General features: G+C 44.9%; 1 protein-coding gene across 2 annotated transcripts in view; it reads left to right on the top strand.

Moving 5' to 3' along the window:
- The window catches only part of arhgap29a (Rho GTPase activating protein 29a), an 80,993-nt gene that overhangs the window by 13,199 nt on the left and 46,933 nt on the right, over nucleotides 1–20,861 (top strand). For both annotated transcript variants that reach the window (XM_029698140.1, XM_029698131.1), the window contains exon 3: nucleotides 15,992–16,135. In XM_029698140.1, the coding sequence (XP_029554000.1) occupies nucleotides 15,992–16,135 (144 nt within the window). The remainder of the gene's footprint in view (nucleotides 1–15,991; nucleotides 16,136–20,861) is intronic.

Genomic DNA, 20,861 nt, shown 5'->3' with positions numbered 1-20,861 from the left:
TCATCCTGAGATGCAATGTAGTCTAGTATGTACATCCTCACTGGCTGAAGTGTCTATGTTTTATCTCAGTAATCCCAGAAATGACTGATATAATAAACACATGATAAAAGATAAGACCAGATAAGAAAAGATAAGAAACAATGGTATTGTACTTCCTATAAGAGGATAAGATCCAGTCCTGTTATAGCTGTACATACTTCACATATCTCAGCATGTGATCACACCTTTTCATGGTGGATTTCACTATCACCAGTTATGTCACAATATCCACACTTTTAATTGATGGATTTAAAGTGTGTCTCCCTTGCGACTTATTGCCCTATGTTTTTACGTGTGTGTGTGTTTAACATTCATTTGACATTTTCTCTGGACTTTGTCCACAACCACAACTGCAGTCAGACTTCTATTTCAACACTTTCTCCTTTTCAAGTCTCCCGTCTGTGGGACTCACCCCCTCATGTTTGGAACACATTTGTGTGTGACTCATTTGTTACTAGATGACTTCACTACTTGTGCTACTGATAAGGGTGAGTTGTTCCTGCACATGATTTTCTCACAGTGTGACTGGATGTCTAACAGGTAGCTGTTGAGAACATCTATCCAGGTGTTGTGTTACACATAGCAGGATTCTCTGTCTAACATGTCCGATGTTGTCTATAGGAGTAATTCATGGCAGCATTCCAGAAATGTTTTGGGAATTACTATTTGCACTCTTCCCATGTGATAATCCTTGACTAGAGGAACAGATCGAATGATTTTCTATGACTTCAACTAGCAAGTTCATTTTCTATCAGGCTTTTGTTATTTGGTTTCAATGTAAAAAATGTACAGCAGGAAGGATAAATACATCTCTTTTCTTTTTTTGCAGCCCTCCTTCACGATACCAAAGCTTTGTGGGAAAGTGGCTCTGTCATGGGTCCTTTGAGAAAACCCAAAATGCTTTTCAGTGATTTGTGGTCAAAATCACCCCTTGTGAAATACCAACCTAAAATTATCCCCCGATGGCCTGTTCACTGGCGGTTACAGACTGTGTGAATGGATGTAGCAAGCGAGGCACTGTTTGGAGATTTCCCTGTGGGTCTGAGATCCACTGTAAAGCGTCTCCAGCTGATTCTTTATTTTAAAAAATCCTTTTATGGCCGCTGAGACTGGATCCATATTTAAAGCCACTGTAAATTCACCTAGGATAGTCCAGCATGGTGTGCCTTGACTTCATCAGTTACGACACTCCGTTAGACAATATATCTGGATGTACCACATGTTTGAACCACAGACCAGAACATGAGAATGTCAGTAAATGTTGTTTCTGAGTGATTTTACAGGCTTCTTTTGAAGCATAGCCTTCTACATCTGCATTGCTTGGTGTCTGGGGTTTTAGGCTGGGTTTCTGTACAGCACTTTGTGACATTGGCTGTTGTAAAAAGGGCTTTATAAATACATTTGATTGATCTACACTCCACTAAATGGCTAATAAGCTGATTGAAAGGATTTCTTACATTAGCTTAATTGTTTTTTTGTTGTTGTTCTGGTCTTGTATAAACCAGCAGGGCATTGACCTCATCACGTATAACGACCATGCGAGAGGTGGTTCTGCAGATTAACTTCTCAGTAGGGGATTGAAGTGTGGGATGAGGTGACATATGGCCGGAATTTTTATGCCTCCACGGAGGGAAAACGTGGATTGAAATATAGTTAATAGAGGGAGCGGAGGAACGGGTAAAGTCTGCCTGTAGAAGAAGCAGCAGAAGGAGGCGCCCTGTGCGGTGTGAGCGCGTGCAGGCTGCGGGTGGCCATCCTCTGGCTGCTCTGTGCTGGTTTGTAGACTTTAATGGCCTACCACACTCAGAGTGAAGATTTGTAGGATGTTTTGTTTCCAACGTGGAAGCTGAGGGAGTTTTTGTATTCCCCGTCCTCTCTCTCTTTCTCTCTTCACCTCTCTCTCTCTCTCTTTCTCCCTTCCCCTCTTTCTCTCTTTCTCCCTTTACCTCTCTCTCTCTTTCTCCCTTCACCTCTCTCTTGATCTCTCTCTCTCCGTCTTTCTCTCTATCCATCCATCCATCCATCTCTCTCTCTCTCTCTCGCTCTCTCTCTCTCTCTCTCTCTCTCTCTCTCTCTCTCTCGTGCTTTCTCTACCCGTCCATCTTTCTCCCCCTCTCTGCCTCTGTTCCTCTCAGTGAGTAGATTTATGGTTATGGGCGCCGGTAAGGCCTGGGTGAATTTGTTCCAGGAAGGGGGTCCATCTGAGTAAGAGAAGGAGGCCCTTCACCACATGCTGGCTGGCTGGTGTGTGTGTGGGCTCCAACATGGTGGTGTTTGTTAGACACCATACAGTGCCCAACTTTTGCCCAGATAGTAGTGAATGTAGTGGATAGTGTGCCATATTGGATGCAGCCACTGTGCCTGTGAGACACGGTGTGGGAGGAACAAACACAATGCAGACGTATCTCTCTGTTTAGTCATGGAAGGAGGGATGTGTGAGAACCGGCTATGATTTGCTGCTGACATAACATTATACAGTACTAGACTGGTCTGTCTGATCTTTCAACATATGTTTTCCCATTGTCATGAGGTAGTACAGTACTGTTCAGATCAGGTTTGTGAGGAAACCTGAAGTACCTATTGATAAGCTATTGTCAGCCTTAATTGACTATTCAGTAAGAGAAATGCTGTCCATGCCCAAAGTTGAACCTTTTTGTTTAGTTTGCTTGTTTGTTTGGTTGATCGTACTTGAGCCTCGACACTTGAGAACACTAGCGAGCATTATTTACTCTGTCATCACAGTTGACCTCACACACCACGACGAACCTGAGGTAGTCTGGTAAACGTCATTGTTTTTGTCCCAACAGGGTGAGCATTGTAGCCATGTCTCCTGTAGCCTTCAATAGAATGACCTGGGAGGCATCTGTTAGAGCGGAAGTAAGCGTTTGGAGAGGATAGCAGGATATCAACCTACCTGGCCAAACATTTACTCACCTGTTGACTGTTACTCATCACAGTGCTACAGTTGAAGAGGGTGGGAATAGATCCAGATCATGCCTTTGAAATCAACACCTCAAAACAACCTTAAAGGGGCAATCAGCAGTTGCTACACCCATTTCTTACATATTAATGAATGATATGTACCCATTTATTCTTAAAGAATATAACTTCTAAATGCCTCATGAGCTTTAGTTCAATTGTCGTACCGCATCAGATCCCAAAATATAAGCTTGTTTTACTCCAATGTTTGTAAACATTGCAAATGTAAACATACACTATATAGGCTCATAACATGGTTAAAACAATAATGTTGATATCATGGATGGCCAGTCCTTGCATCCATAGCTCTGTCTATGAATTTAAGAGTGATTCATTTCTCTAGCCCCATCCCTAAGCTTCCCTAAGCTTCCCTGCCCCCGAAACAGGGGCAGGGAAGCACTTTGTTATTATTGATTGCTGATTGTAGCTTTAAATAATTGGTGTATTTGCAACACAGTCCCTTATTTATCCTGCTTAACATTAGGAATTCATTGAACATTATAGCTTCATATTCATAGCTATTAAATATTTATGTAATCACAAATTTAGTAACTGAAACCAAGGATGGCCAATTTGACTGTTAGATTACATTCAACAGACCCCCACCCTTCAATCCACATGACCTCCTGCTTGTCTCCCATCTTGGATTAAGGATTTGAAACCAAGATTGAAAATGTATCCATTGGATTAGATTAAGTCACCCCTCGAATCTACCACTCCCAGCACAATGTTGGATTAAAGTTGTCTAGGACCAACCATAATTAATGTGACATCCTGCACTATGTACCAACATGCATAGCAGGAGCTGGGAAGGGCTAATCTTTGCCTTAAAGCTAGAATCCTAAATTGGTGAAAATTACACATCTTTTTAGGATATTCCAATAATAAAGAAGTTACTGCAAACAACAAACACAGTTTTTTCCCCCTGACATCTTTGTGTGCTCGACAGAACAGCAGAATGTGTACTGAAAGGTTTTTTACCATGCTGCCGGATGCTCCTCTCCTCTGCTTCGTCAACAAAACAAAAACTATAACAAAGGCGCTGGGGCAAACAGTGGAGCTGTTTCCCCAAATGCAGATTCGATCTTTAGCTCTAAATACACCTGAGAAGTGGAGTCTGCTAACCAAACAGTGGCTAGTGGTTATATAATTGAGTGGTATGTTGTTTGTCTGTTATTGTTACTGATGTTAGTGTTTTACTGCATACAGCACATTGTGTGTCAGGATCCATCTTAACTTTGTCCTCAAGTCCTGATATGTTTGCTCTGATTAATTGGCCTTGTTTAGCCTCTATGGGCCTGAACCTTCAGGGCACGCTTGCATGAGAGAGGACCCATGCTGTGCAGAACTCATAACTGGTTATTGTCAGACAGATCTGAAGACTGGAGAGACTGGTGAGAGAACTGGGAGCTGTCTTTACCCATCATACTCAATTATGCTAAACCACTCAGTGTTGCAGTTACATGAAACAAGGGGGAGCCTTGTTTGATGTCGACCTAAACAAAACGTGAACAGACTGAGCGTGAAGCGTGGCTGGGACGAACCGTGCAGCGTCGTACCAAGATCCCGCCCTCCCCCAAAAAACAAATGAGGACTTGGTTTTAGTAGAAAGGAGGGAGGATGAGAGGGGAGGAGGGAGGAGGGGAAGGAGGGGGTACACGACAGGGGATAGAGCGAGGGAACCGCCAAAGCTTAGGGCCCAACTTTTAACAATAAACCCATCTCCCGTCTGAACCTCCTCTTCTGGAGGGGAACAATACCTCCCTGGAGCAAATATCAAGTGTTCTCCCAGGAGCCATTGTTGTGACTGAATCTGTTTAGCACAAGGAGCCCTACATTTACATAATTCATAATGGACGGTGAATGGAGACTGGTTCTTGGGCCTCTTTGAATTTCGCAAGCGGCCTTTTGGCATGAAGATGTTCCCCTGGTCCTTCTAGTGAGGCTGACACATGTTATAATCACCATCTTCCCTCCTCCACCCAGCCCAGAGAGAGAGAGACAAGCCCAAATAGAAAAGCCATGGACATGTTGTTACCATTGATCCTGTCTGCTCCAATCATTCACCCTACAATGACGATATTGAGTTGGACAACGGGTGCTTTGAACTCGCAACGCAAACACCCTTATTTTTCCAAAACGAATACCATTACAGATGCCTGGAGGGGAATCAAAGATTCCTTTGAAACAGTTAATTACGTCTCTGCGTAATAAGATTATTTTATTTGACGAATAATTTTGCATTCATGTTTTAGAGGACAAATTAATTTGTCCACAGGCCCTGCCCAAGTATGTGCACTAGTTCAGTCTAGAGACTTCTCTCTCCACGCAATATTGTCTGCGTTCCAAAGGGCACCTTATTCCCTATATAGTGCTCTACTTTTGGCCAAAGCCCTATACGCCCTGGTCAAATCTAGTGCACTATGTAGGGAAAGGGGCACAATTTGGGATGCAAACATAGAGAGTGAGAGATCGTTCCATTCCAAGTCTTCCGTTCGAACCCCATTCATGCAGGATTAGGATGCTAGCGAAGCTAAACAAAGTCCTCTTGTCCTCGATGCTAGGTTAAAGTTTGCTTCCATTCTACCTACTGACAGGTGTGCTGAAGAGCCTGTTCAGTTCAGCCATTTTGAGGCCTGTAAAGCCTCCAGCTTCCTGGGCTGATGGAGCTACCCAGTCCATGCTAAACAGGGCTGCAGCGCTGAGTGGGCCACTAGTCTCAGTCTCAGATGTCTGGCTAATACCAGTCGATCTTGGCCGCCAGCGAGAGGTTGCACTGTGGGGGATTTTCAGTCTCTATTAAATAAAGCATAGTTGGAATGCCAGGCTTCAGAGTGGCTCACAAACAGGAGTTGGGGGGGATCAGGAGAAAAAGGTTGACTGTCTTCCCTCAGTGTGACGGACAGGCAGCTCAGTGCAGAAATGAAAAGGAGGAAAAGCTAATTCTTGACTCCACGCTAAGCAGTTCATTGATATGCAAAGGACCGGGGAACGGGATAGAGGGATCTCCAAGGGTAAACATAGTTGTTGGCTGGAAGGAAGGAGATTTTGGGAATATTTTCATGAGAATTCATTCACTCTTGGACTTGGAATAGCATTGTGTTTAAAAAGCCCACGATAGATAGCTTTAATCTGGAGCCAATATCTATCACTCACAGGAGTTTTGATTTCAAAATGTGTTTTCTGTTATTATATCCCAACATTCTTAGCAGAAATTAAACCAAGTCCTACCTTTATGTAATGAGTTTATGTAGGGAATTCCAATAACATTGAAGTAGTTAATTTTCCTGTTTCTTCATAAAGTTGAAAAGAGCTGTTTATGTCAATGCAACATGATGTTAGCTACACGTTAGCTTCACATTAGCTTCATGTTAGCTTTACGTTAGCTTTACGTTAGCTTCACGTTAGCTTTACGTTAGCTTTACGTTAGCTCCACGTTCGCTTTACGTGGCTTGGTGTAAGATCATCATGTTGCTTTTACCTATCGAAACGTCCTGTCAGATCTGTGGACACTGAAGGGCTAAGGAAAGGGCTCAGAGCTCTAATGGACCCGGGCCAATGAGTTGTTTCAGAGAATCAACTGCCAGGCAGCTAGACAGCTTATTAGGTTGGCTAAATACACTTCACCATTCCATCATGTCATCTCAACGTGCCATGCAAAATATTCTCTGTCAATGACACAAAAAGGCACTGACCTCAAATTCCCAGCCTTCCTTAGTTCATTGAGTGAACTGACTTTTTCAGCATAGTGTTTTCTCATGCTAATGACTAATGTAATGGCTAACCTGTGTGACTGGGGCAGGGCCTGCAGAGTAGAATGAGTGGTCGGGTGGGGAATATAAAGGAGCCCAGACGTAGACGGAAGGGAAGGTGCTGTGTGTGTGTATGGGGGAAGAGTTTCTCTTTTAAACGGTTCCTCTTTGTGTGCAGTCATGGGAAAGAGCGTTTGAAAGGTGAAGCAGCAGGGGAGGCACTGGCAGGACAGGGGAAAAATAGGGGAAGTCTGGGAAGGCCAATATTCTGTCCTTTAACAGTGCCATGTAATCCGCTAATCCGGTGTGGAGTGGTGGAGTGGCCCAACCGCCGGTGGTCCGACTCCGGGGTGCAGGGGTGGACCGTGCTGACCGCGACCACAGGAAGTGGAGGAGGGAGAGTGGAGGGTGGGAAAGGCCTTGCCTCATTCCAGACCTGGGTTCAAATACGTTTTCTTTATTTTTATTAATTTGGTAATTTTCTTGTTGGGAGAGGCGGGGCACAATACACAAATTCATAACATTTAATTGCTCGCATCCACCCGTAGGCTGCCACTCAAACAGAATATATGTTTTTTTTTGGAAGTACACAAATACAAAGCATTGATCCCCATGATCATACCACAGAGCAAAAAGTAATAATACATGTAAGATTTAAAGGATGGAAAAAGAGAAGAAGCGAGCCTCCAACCCCAACCTCCCACCCCATTCCCCCAACCCCACTCATCCAACATGTCTCCATCCAAACATGTTTTCCACCCCTTCGTACCCCCCTTGCTTGTCCGTCCCCCCATCTCCACATACCACCCCTTCCTCATGAGCTTGAAAACCAAAAAAGGTTTTTATAAAGATGAAAGTAGGTACATATACTGAATATATATATACAGTACCAGTCAAAAGTTTGGACACACCTACTCATTCAAGGGTTTTTCTTTATTTTTTTTTACTATTTTCTACATTGTATAATAATAGTGAGGACATCACAACTATGAAATAACACATGGAATCAAAATAGATTTTAGATTTTAGATTCTTCAAAGTAGCCATCCTTTGCTTTGATGACAGCTTTGCACATTCTTTGCATTCTCTCAACCAGCTTCACCTGGAATGCTTTTCCAACAGTCTTGAAGGAGTTCCCACATATGCTAAGCACTTGTTGGCTGCTTTTCCTTCACCCTGTGGAACAATTCATCCCTAACCATCTCAATTGGGTTGAGTGTACCTTGAATTCTAAATAAATCACAGACAGTGTCACCAGCAAAGCACCCCCATCACCATCACACCTCCTCCTCCATCCTTCACAGTGGGAACCACACATGCAGAGATCATCCGTTCACCTATTCTGCCTTTCACAAAGACATAGCAGTTGGAACCGAAAATCAAAAATTTTGACTCATCAGACCAAAGGACACATTTCCACCGGTCTAATGTCCATTGCTCGTGTTTCTTGGTCCAAGCAAGTCTCTTCTTCATATTGGTGTCCTTTAGTAGTGGTTTCATTGCAGCAATTCCACCATGAAAGCCTAATTCACGCAGTCTCATCTGAACAGTTGATGTTGAGTTGTGTCTTACTTGAACTCTGTGAAGCATATATTTGGGCTGCAATTTCTGAGGCTGGTAACTCTAATGAGCTTATCCTCTGCAGCAGAGGTAACTCTGGGTCTTCCATTCCTGTGGCGGTCCTCATGAGAGACAGTTTCATCATAGCGCTTAATGGTTTCTGCGACTGCACTTGAAGAAACTTTCAAAGTTCTTGAAATTTTCCAGATTGTCTGACCTTCATGTTTTAAAGTAATGATGGACTGTCGTTTCTCTTTGTTTATTTGAGCTGTTCTTGCCATAATATGGACTTGGTCTTTTACCAAATAGGGTTATCTTTTGTGTACCAAACCTACCTTGTCACAACGCAACTGATTGGCTCAAACGCATTAAGAAGGAAAGAAATTCCACAAATGAACTTTTAACAAGGCACACCTGTTAATTGGAATGCATTCCAGGTGACTACTTCATGAAGCTGGTTGAGAGAATGCCAAGAGTGTACAAAGCTGTCATCAAGGAAAAGGGTGGCTACTTTGAAGATTTCAAATATAAAATATATTTTGATTTGTTAACCGTTTTTTGGTTACTACATGATTCCATATGTGTTGTTTCATAGTTTTGATGTCTTCACTATTATTCTACAATGTAGAAAATAGTAAAAATAAAGAAAAACCCTTGAATGAGTACGTGTCCAAACTTTTTACTGGTACTGTATATACAGTATATCCATTTTTTTGTATGGTTGTACTTTATAGATTGTTTATTTGTTTGTGTTGGGCTTCAGCTGAGATTATTCTTTACAGAGTCAAATGTGTTCTCCAGGTCTCAGTTGTTCCTTGACTAGCGCCATTCATTCTCACTGTCAATAATTATAATGATATAACTGTATCCACCGGCAAATTGGGAAAGAGTGAGGTGATTGCAGTGCTGCCTGCCAGCAGTAATCGTTTCTGATTTTTTGACATATTCATGGAGCTATCATCATTAAGTCATATAGTAGATGCAAAGGATTGAGTATTTACATTCATGCACTTCTAAATGCATTTTGTAACCGTGTCCCAGAAGCATTTAACTGCTGGGCATTTCCACGTCATATGAGGGAATGTGCCTACCTAATTTAGGAGACACAATGACCAGTTGAGAGTTGGGGACAATTTCATCGTAAAACGTTTCCTTAGTGTTAAATACAGTCTCTAAACCAACTTTAAGTGTAGAAATTGATGGTTCGGATTACGGGATGCCAATGTCATATTTTGGAATTATTCCATTGGTTTGATTACGCCAGGCAAGCTCAGTTAAGTGCAGATACTTAACAAATACTATTTGAATCCAGGTGGGTCTGCCTCACACTACACTGGCCACTGGACGGTCCACCTGCTGGGGTGCCTCTTATAAAAAGCTTACAGTGTCTGTTAAAATTTAAGCAGGCCTGTTATTTTCTGCCCTTAAAAGTTTGGACACAACAGTTGATTTTGTTTATTAGGAGGAGCCTGCCTGTTAGTTACCGTTCACAGATTTACTGCCGTGGAACGTCCTACACAGCGAGCCTTGGCTTTTAAATCACCATGAGTTTTAGCAGCTTTTGGCAATCTGCTCAGCTACACTTCGGTGTAGGTCTAAAATATAAAGTTTAGCAGACATTTTTATAATGTAAGTGTAAAATATGTTGTTGTTTTTTTTTCTGTGAGAATCACTCGAAAGTATAGGGATGACTCCACTCCAAAATGGAGATGATAAGTCATGCATTGATCAGTCCTCTAAAGCTCTCTTAAGTCCTACTGCCGGTAGACTATAACTGATTACGGTAATGCACTTCTTTCTTGGATAACCCTCCTACCTAAGCCCTCCTACCTAAGCCCTCCTACTAAAGCCATCCTACCAAAGCCCTAGCTGATTGTTTGAGAGGGGTAGTCACATGAATGTCCAGCTGTAGGTTGACTCAATGGGACACATTGAGATTGGTCGTGTGATTGACGTTAGTCATGGCTAACACGGGGTGTCCATACCCAGCACCATATTAAGCCCAGCCAGTGCTAACTATCCCAAAGCTATGTTAGCCTATGAGCTCCTTGTGTTTAATCGGGCCCCCTCTGAACCCAGTTGTGACATGTTTAGTGATTTCACACTTGCTTTGTACCGTGAAGCCCCCTCTGTCTTCTCAAATGGTTTGAGGCATAAATAATACGTTGCTCCCATGATTTTCAATGCATGACTGAGCATATTTAGGTTCACAGGAAAAGGAATTTTGCCAAGTCATATCAGATGGATCCAACCATTAGAGGCCATTGACAGTTAGGTGTTTACAAGAGAGGATCATGACATGATGACGTTCGTGCTAAGGATCATGAAAATCAGTGTTTTTGTTGTTGCTGAAAATATATCCTTCTGTCACTCCATGGACAAATAGTATTTTTTCGAAAGCATTAAGGCATCACATTTTTTCCCAGACATATATGCCATTGGATAAGAGAGTGCGACATTTTAACATATCAAATTAGATATTTTTTATTCTTTCAAAAGACAAGGGTGTCCCTGGTCTATGAGAAGTTACTATTTCAGTTGCGTCACCATTATATTGAGGAATCTGTTATGTGGAGCCTAGTGCATGGTTGATCCATACATAGGATCACTCAGGCCTTTTGAGCGACATGACCTCTGTTGGCGAAAGAAATGCCTATTTGAATGCCTAACTCATTAGATAGCTGCCTATAGAGTCGGAGGGGCTTTGAATGTTTTCGTATTGAGGTGTCATCTCGATGGTGAATGATCCAACAATGTTTTTATTATGGATCCCCCCCCTCACCCCTTGCGCTCGCCCCACTTCCTAACAAGAGACACAGCCAGGCTGGAATGCAGTGGTTTCCATGACGCTAATGAAGTAAAAATGTGGCGATGTGGTTCTGGCAAGCCCTCTCCTCTCGCTCCCTTGGCCTCTTCATTGGAATGGGAGACTGATCCCTATAGCTTCTATTCCCAACAGAGCGTTCCCGGGAATGTCTCTCTCTGTTCTCCCATAACCTGGCTAAGCTTGGATGTGGGTTTAAAGGGGCATGTTTGGGACAAAACCCAGGGGAGGGTACCACCACCGACCAAACAACCTCGCTTCCTCCCGCCCGACCCTCCCTCCCTCCCTCCTTACCCCAGCACCCCTCCTCCTCCTCTCCCTCTTTCCTCCTGTGAAAAGTGAAAAGCCTGGCGTTGTGATTTATTGTTCCAAAAAATGCTTCATGTGGCAGGCAGGCCCTCAAGCAGACAGGCCCCACTGTTTGCAAATGGCCTCTGAGACAAAAGGAAAGCTTTTCCCACTCAAACAGACTCTTCTCAGCAAACTGATGGTTTTCCTACATTGTGAAAAAAAATGCTCCTTTCCTGGCAACTAGCATACTATTAATTTGTTTTTCCTTTTACCAAATCTCATAATTGTTTTGCTCTAAAACTTTTGCACAGTAAGTAAAACAAAGCGGCTCTTCCAGTTCCCAGTACTCCGAGTGAGGGTTGTTTTCATGGTGAAACTGTCCCTCTCATCCATTGTGAAACAAGTCTCCCAGGCCTGTGGCTGCAACAGACAGGGGTCTACACCCGCTATGCTGGGGAGAAGTGTGGATAGCTGGAGGTCCCTGCCGGAGCTTGAGGTCCCTGGTGGGAACAGGGTTCTGTCCCATTGTGCTCCTCTCTAACAGGGAGGCACAGGGTTAAAACACCAGCCTCTGTACATCATCCTGTGTCCTGCTGGGCCAGTGGACTAAATGTAATGTCCTTCTAGTAGCTCCATACAGGATGGCCTGGACGTAAAGACCAAGCAACAGCCGTTAGGAGGCGCCTGCAGAAGGAAGAGCCTCTGTCTCATGGGGCATTCAGACTTTTTAATCTGTACCACCTCCAGTGGAGGATTCTGTTACTCTGTGTCTATGTGAATGGGCCATAATGTACTGTATGTGTTGACAGACGGTTCAGGCCATTGTGTGGGCATTGTCATTCAAAGTGTATTGTCTTTAAATAGGGGTCTAATCTAACCCCTGGCCAATAAAGAACTGGAGGTTTGGGGCGGCTGGCAACCCTGACCCACCCAATGATGTACAGTATATAAACCCCTGATTGCTGATTCTATTTATTGGCAAATGAGGCCACTGGTCGGCCATATTGGCACTTCCCCAGAAGAAGCAGTCCTCCAATGGAATGTTTCAAGGACAAAATGAAATGTATTTAAGTATTGTGTTGTTGTAGTGGGGGACAGTAACATTTAAAAAAAAAAAATTACTTTAAGGGAAATGTTTTTTTATTTGATTAGATTTTTTTATTATTTGTATGTTTAGCTCATGTAATATAATATATTATAATATAAATAGTATTATTTGTACGTTTAGCTCATATAATATAATATAATATAAAAAGTATGCATTAAGGCGTGTGTAATATAATAAACTTGGCAACATCAAAGGCGTAGACATTAATAAATGCATTTATATAGCTTCCAAAATCTTTTTTACAATGGTAGTTCAGTTAGTCAAGTAGTATATATATAAATCATTGGACACACCTGATCATTGTGTGCTGGCTGGGTTTTAAGTCTTTCCCAATCTAATGGGTGAGGACCCACTCACACACTAGCTTGGGAAAGACGGTACTGCAGGTCTGTGAAGCAAATGTCCTTCATGGCAAAATAACACAGACAGAAAGAGAGAGAAATAGAGAGGAGCGGGAGACAAAAAAGTGATAGAGTGGGAGAGAGAGAGAGAGAGAGAGAGAGCCTGTGGTGAGCAGCTGCACTGTGCTGAATGTGCTCCTTCAAGGGGAACACCCCAACAGAGTAGGAAGTTGGGATTTTATGAATCACTCAGCTACATTCTTTTTGCATTACATTCTTGTTTCATTATGATCTTGTCCCAACATACCCACATCAGACCAAATAGTCTTTATTAAACCTGTACACACACAGAACAACATCTTAATCTCCATAGACAGAGATAAATTAGACCTGTTTAAGTACCCCCACCATACCTCCACTCCCCAATGCAGTTACAGCCTGCTGGATAATGGGGCTCAGTGTTGTGCATTATGGGAGCCAGAGGCACACTGTGAGGCTCTTCCTCACAGGGAGCAAGGCAGGAGCCAGGCTGAAACATGGCAGGAGCCAAGCTGAAACATTTATTTAATTTAATTTTTTATTTAACTAGGCAAGTCAGTTAAGAACATTAAGAACAAATTCGTATATACAATGACGGTCTACCCCGGCCAAACCCTAATCTGGACGACACTGGGCCAATTGTGCGCCGCCCTATGGGATTCCCAATCACGGCCGGTTGTGATACAGCCTGGAATCAAACCAGGGTCTGTAGTGACGACTCTAGCACTGAGGTGCAGTGCCTTAGACCGCTGTGCCAGTCGGGAGCCCAAAACATGGCAGAAGCCAGGCTGAAATCGAGCTGAAACATGGCAGGAGCCAGGCAACAAAATGGCAGGAGCCAGGCTAAAACCAGGCTGAAACAAGGCAGGAGCCAGGCTGAAGCATTGCAGGAGCCAGGCTGAAACATGGCAGGAGCCAGGCTGAAACATGGCAGGAGCCAGGCTGAAACATGGCAGGAGCCAGGCTGAAGCATTGCAGAAGCCAGGCTGAAACATAGCAGGAGCCAGGCTGAAACATGGCAGGGCTGAAACATAGCAGGAGCCAGGCTGAAACATAGCAGGAGCCAGGCTGAAACAAAATGAAGAGAAAGCACCAGTTTCTCCAGACACAGGAAGTAGCTGTAGTTTGACATCCAAAGAAGATGGATGGAGGCGGTTGCCATGAAACTGGGTATGGTTACCATGGAGCTGGGGAAGACTCCAGACATCCTGTAGAGAGACTGTTGGCAGAGCAGAGATGCTGCTGGGAGTTTTACAGTATACAATCAGTTGGTGTGGTAGAATCACTGTTACTGTTGATCCAATGAAGGGTTTTGTTCTCTCTCGTATTCGGTCTGATGTTTATTGACATCATCTAATAAAGAACATTGATCTAGGGTTGGTTCACTTGTTGTTTTGACTTAATGATGAGGTCACTTGTTGGGCTAGTGGATGTTGTTGACTTATAAAGTCGTCACTTCATGTTGTTAGATGTAGCTAGTGGTTGTTACAGTAACTTGTTCCCTGTGGTTCTATTATGAAGCAGTCGCTTGTTGACATTTACTGTTGGTCCATATGAAGCAGTCCGACAGTCACCTACTGGTCAGCTGGCTGTATTTCCTGGTTGGAGGACAGCTGGCATTGTCATGACGATGGCAGCCACATCCACCCAGAAACATTAGTTCCACCGCCGGCCCTTTTTGTCCCACTCCAAAAAAGAGGGGGAATGAATAAAAGAAAAAGGGGGAGACGGCTAAAGTCTCCCTGATCCCCTTTTCCATACGCGGGGTAATCCAGGGGCGACCGTCAGCACAAATGTGGCTTTGACAGGCCTGCGAGTGTGTGTGTGTGTTTTGACTCTGACCCTCTCTGTGGCTCTCAGTTTCACTGGGCTCTGGGAAAAACAGTCCTCAGTGCATACTGCGAGGCTGTATCAGTGGTGGCACTGCCACACTCACTCGCCTGCGGTGGTGGATCAAAGATTCAAGGGAGTCGTAAAAGCATCTGGAGACTGTTAGATTAGTAATTTCTGTCCTCCCATTCAGCTGCTTTCTGATGAGCTCACCCTCTAACTATGTGGTGTATACATTAACAAGCTGGTTGAATACTAAAGTGCTCTTGATCTTATCATCTGTAGAGCCAGGCAGCACTGTAATTACTGAAGCATTAGTAATGGTCCGTTTTATTATGGATGTGTAAACACTACAGATAAATACTACACTAATTACAGGAAGACCACTACCGGTCATGTTTAGTTATGCATTAGTTATCAGGTAGTAACGTTTACCGTCACACCTGAGTTCGCTAAGGCCTCTTTCTCTCAATGGTTAACACCTAGTATTAGATCCACATGTCTGACTAATGTGAATTAACACCTAGGTGGAATTGCTTGACTGGTGTCTCCTCTTTATATTGAAATATATAACTCAGAAATCCTTATCATACATTGTAAACACTTACTGTACACTGAGTGTACAAAACATTAAGAACACCTGCTTTCTCCATGACATAGACTGACCAGGTGAATCCAGGTGAAAGCTATGATCCCATATTGATGTCATCTGTTAAATCCACTTCAATCAGTGTATTTTTAGGCTTTGAGACAATTGATACATGGATTGTGTATGTGTGCCATTCATAGGGTGAATGGTCAAGACCAAAGATTGAAGTGCCTTTGAACGGGATATGATAGTAGACACCAATTTGTGTCAAAAAAGGCAACGCTGCTGGGTTTTTCATGCTCAACAGTTGCCCATGCGCATCAAGAATGGGCCACCACCCAAAGGACATCCAGCCAACTTGACACAACTGTGGGAAGCATTGGAGTCAACATGGGCCAGCGTCCCTGTGGAACGCTTTCGACACCTTGTAGAGTCCATGTCCCGACGAATTGAGGCTGTTCTGAGTGGGACTCACTTACATATTAAAGAGATGGTTCTCTTAACAGTTGTGCCTTTGTGTCTTTTCCCTCCAGATAAAATGTGCCTTATACAGTATATGAATATGAACAAACACTGTAGCCATTGTGTTACTGAGATGGGTCTCTAACAGTCTTGTCTTTGTGTCTGTTTGTCCTCCAGAGCACCAGGACTGTCTCCACCAGGTAGTCCATGAGCGTCTGGGGGAGCTGCTGCGCGTGTTGAAGGCCGTCATCAGCAAACACCAGACCCTCAACTCTGTGGACATCCTCAGTGCTGCAGGCACCGTCATCGCACAGGTCAAAGGTGAGCAGCACTCCCTAGAGCATAGAGACATGTCTCAAACACACCCTGACTCTCTGTCACCTTCTCTCCCTGCTTCCCTGTCTCCCTGCCTCCCTGTCTTCCTGTCTCCCTGCCACCCTGTCTCCCTGACTCCTTGTCTTCCTGCCTCTCTGACTCCCTGTCTCCCTGACTCCTTGTCTTCCTGTCTCCCTGCCTCCTTGTCTTCCTGCCTCCCTGACTCCTTGTCTTTCTGCCTCCCTGTCTCCCTGACTCCTTGTCTTCCTGTCTCTCTGCCTCCTTGTCTTCCTGCCTCCCTGACTCCTTGTCTTCCTGCCTCCCTGTCTCCCTGACTCCTTGTCTTCCTGTCTCTCTGCCTCCTTGTCTTCCTGTCTCCCTGCCTCCTTGTCTTCCTGCCTCCCTGACTCCTTGTCTTCCTGCCTCCCTGTCTCCCTGACTCCTTGTCTTCCTGTCTCTCTGCCTCCTTGTCTTCCTGCCTCCCTGACTCCTTGTCTTCCTGCCTCTCTGCCTCCCTGTCTCCCTGACTCCTTGTCTTCCTGTCTCCCTGCCTCCTTGTCTTCCTGCCTCCCTGACTCCTTGTCTTCCTGCCTCCCTGTCTCCCTGACTCCTTGTCTTCCTGTCTCCCTGCCACCCTGTCTCCCTGACTCCTTGTCTTCCTGCCTCTCTGCCTCCCTGTCTCCCTGACTCCTTGTCTTCCTGTCTCCCTGCCTCCTTGTCTTCCTGCCTCCCTGACTCCTTGTCTTCCTGCCTCCCTGTCTCCCTGACTCCTTGTCTTCCTGTCTCTCTGCCTCCTTGTCTTCCTGCCTCCCTGACTCCTTGTCTTCCTGCCTCCCTGTCTCCCTGACTCCTTGTTTTCCTGCCTCTCTGCCTCCTTGTCTTCCTGTCTCCCTGCCTCCTTGTCTTCCTGCCTCCCTGACTCCTTGTCTTCCTGCCTCCCTGTCTCCCTGACTCCTTGTCTTCCTGTCTCTCTGCCTCCTTGTCTTCCTGCCTCCCTGACTACTTGTCTTCCTGCCTCTCTGCCTCCCTGTCTCCCTGACTCCTTGTCTTCCTGTCTCCCTGCCTCCTTGTGTTCCTGCCTCCCTGACTCCTTGTCTTCCTGCCTCCCTGTCTCCCTGACTCCTTGTCTTCCTGTCTCCCTGCCACCCTGTCTCCCTGACTCCTTGTCTTCCTGCCTCTCTGCCTCCCTGTCTCCCTGACTCCTTGTCTTCCTGTCTCCCTGCCACCCTGTCTCCCTGACTCCTTGTCTTCCTGCCTCTCTGCCTCCCTGTCTCCCTGACTCCTTGTCTTCCTGTCTCCCTGACTCCTTGTCTTCCTGTCTCCCTGACTCCTTGTCTTCCTGCCTCTCTGCCTCCCTGTCTCCCTGACTCCTTGTCTTCCTGTCCCCCTGACTCCTTGTCTTCCTGTCTCCCTGCCTCCTTGTCTTCCTGTCTCCCTGCCTCCTTGTCTTCCTGCCTCCCTGTCTCCCGCCCTAACGGCTCACAGTCCTTGCCTCCCTACTGTACCTCCCCCAGGCCTCATTTGGCTGGATTATGTCTGGAAGAAGGTTTGTGCTTACGCCTTACAGGGCCAGCATGTTTGTCTGTTTAGCAAAACTAGATGTATTTGCAGCAAGCTTTTGAGGATGAATTCACTCTAAATATCAGAACTTTGCTCAAATAACACACACAGCATGTATTCAAACCCCTGACTGAAAAATACAGACCATGTATTATTTGAATGTTTAAATCTGAATTCCTATTGAATCTAGTGGTAGGAGGGAGAGGAGTGTGTTTGACTCAAAGACTGAAGCCTTTGTGCTTTGTGTTGCTGTCCTGAGGGAATAGGGCTCAGGAATCCCATTTATCTCCTCTCCTCAAGATTATGATCAGCCATGGAGGGCAATTCTTCACTTGGCCCGCGCACAAGAATCTCTGAGTAGAGTATACCTCTGCTCAATTGGAATTGCATAGCGGCCTGGCCCTGGTTTGACAGCATACTCTTGGCAATGCTCTATGTTAACGAAGTACGGTGACACACTGACCTGGAACAAAAGGTGTGTGTGTGTGTGTGTGTGTGTGTGTGTGTGTGTGTGTGTGTGTGTGTGTGTGTGTGTGTGTGTGTGTGTGTGTGTGTGTGTGTGTGTGTGTGTGTGTGTGTGTGTGTGTGTGTGTGTGTGTGTGTGATGTAAATACCTATCCTTCCTTCCACTCTAAATGCATTCTACCAAATGAATAAAAAGTGATTGAACCAAAGTCGATTCCAAGTATTGGCTTACACAACGGTATGCAGCCTGGGTGCATTTCAAGCAGAACTGAAGGAAGCTATTGTATGGCGGCTTGGACAGACACTGCTGTCGATCTACATGCTCTACTGTGACAGTTGGAAAGACTTCACATAGAGTCCTGTGGCTAGCTAGCCAATTTTCATGTGATTCACATAGAGTCCTGTGGCTAGCTAGCAAATATTCATGTGATTCACATAGAGTCTTGTGGCTAGCTAGCCAATATTCATGTGATTCACATAGAGTCCTGTGGCTAGCTAGCCAATATTCATGTGATTCACATAGAGTCCTTTGGCTAGCCAACCAATATTCATGTGATTCACATAGAGTCTGCTCTGGCTACATAGCCAATACTTATGTGATGCTGCTAATGGCTAATCTGGTTTCAAGGCTGTGGGGCTTTCTCTTGGGAGCAGTTTAATATTAACAGTGCTTTGTGTATATAGGAACAGCACAGTAGTATCACTGCTGAATCAAAATGCCATGTGCTTAAGGTAAAAGCCCCAGTACACTCCCAATGAACTAACATGTTGTTCCTTCATTCTTAATTCCATACCTCACCCTAGTAACCTTTCTCACCACTAGAGGGCCAGAATATGTGTCCTCTGTACTAGACCCTCACACAATGAGGCTCAACAAGCTATACACATACTCATTGGCATCCTTCCTTTTTTGTCAACATTAGTCACTTCACACACACGCATGCACACACACACACCTGGCCTGGTCCCCATGTAATGCGAGACTGAAGTAATCAATTCAGGTAGATTCAAATAAGAGAAAGTGGAATATCCAGGCGTGCGGCTGTGCTGAGACCCTGTGTCTAGGGGGAGATAACAGGGGTCTGTATCTCTCTGTCTGTGTGTGTGTGTGTGTGTGTGTGTGTGGGTGTGTGTGTGTGTGTGTGTATGTGTGTGTGTGTGTGTGGGTGAGTGGGTGAGTGGGTGTGTGTGTGCGTAGGTGGGTGTGTGCGTGTTTGTGTGTATGTCTCTGCCCGCCATACTGGCTCAGTGGATCAGGAACAGGCCCCATTCGCTCATGCCTGGCCTAATTCATGCTCTCATAGTGGGGCTATGACTTTAACAGCACTGGTCTCTGTCCAGGGAGAGGAGACACACACCAGGAGGAAAGAGAGAGGGAGAGAAAAGGGTATCTGTTTATCTCAAGATAAGCAAGATATCCTACACATAGTCTTACGAGTTCAGCAAAGGTCTTTATACAATGAGCAAATTAAAATACTTTTTCTGTAGGTGGTGTATCACCCAATTAGCTAAGCCAAGGTATCTGAGAAGGACACCAAAATGATATGTGATGAACACCATGACTTGACACCTGTCACATGACACCTGTCATTTCCTTAATGAAGAGATGTGGTTGTTTCCCCTCCCTACATTGGTACAGTGTATGGTTGCAAAGTTCCAGTAACTTTTCCAAAATGTAGGATCCCAGAATCAAGAATCCTAAAATGCCTCACCTGGTTCATCAACTACTTCTCAGACAGAGTTCAGTGTGTGAAATCGGAAGGCCTGTTGTCCGGATCTCTGGCAGTCTCTATGGGGGTGCTACAGGGTTCAATTGTCAGGCCGACTCTTTTCTCTGTATACATCAATGATGTCGCTTTTGCTGCTGGTGATTCTCTGATCCACCTCTACGCAGACGACACCATTCTGTATACCTCTGGCCCTTCTTTAGACACTGTGTTAGCTAACCTCCAGACGAGCTTCAATGCCATACAACTCTCCTTCCGTGCCCCCCAACTACTCTTAAATGCAAGTAAAACTAAATGCATGCTCTTCAACCGATCGCTACCAGCAACTGCCCGCCCATCCAGCATCACTACTCTGGACGGTTCTGACTTAGAATATGTGGACATCTACAAATACCTAGGTGTCTGGTTAGACTGTAAACTCTCCTTCCAGACTCACATCTGGAAGCATCTCCAATCCAAAATTAAATCCAGAATGGCTTCCTATTTCGCAACAAAGCATCCTTCGCTCATGCTGCCAAACATACCCTCGTAAAACTGACTATCCTACCGATCCTTGACTTCGGCGATGTCATTTACAAAACAGCCTCCAACACTCTACTCAGCAAACTGGATGTAGTCTATCACAGTGCCATCCGTTGTGTCACCAAAGCCCCATATACTACCCACCACTGCGACCTGTATGCTCTCGTTAGCTGGCCCTCGCTTCATATTCGTTGCCAAACCCACTGGCTCCAGGTCATCTGTAAGTCTTTGCTAGGTAAAGCCCCGCCTTATCTCAGCTCACTGGTCACCATAGCAGCACCCACCCGTAGCACACGCTCCAGCAGGTATATTTCACTGGTCACTCCCAAAGCCAATTCCTCCTTTGGCCGCCTTTCCTTCCAGTTCTCTGCTGCCAATGACTGGAACAAATTTCAAAAGTCACCGAAGCTGGAGACTCACATCTCCCTCACTAACTTTAAGTGCCAGCTGTCAGAGCA

This window comes from Salmo trutta, chromosome 2 (genome assembly GCF_901001165.1).
Source record: "Salmo trutta chromosome 2, fSalTru1.1, whole genome shotgun sequence".
NCBI lineage: Eukaryota > Metazoa > Chordata > Actinopteri > Salmoniformes > Salmonidae > Salmo > Salmo trutta.
The sequence above is the reverse complement of the archived record's forward strand: the minus strand, read 5'-3'. Positions and strand labels throughout refer to the sequence as shown.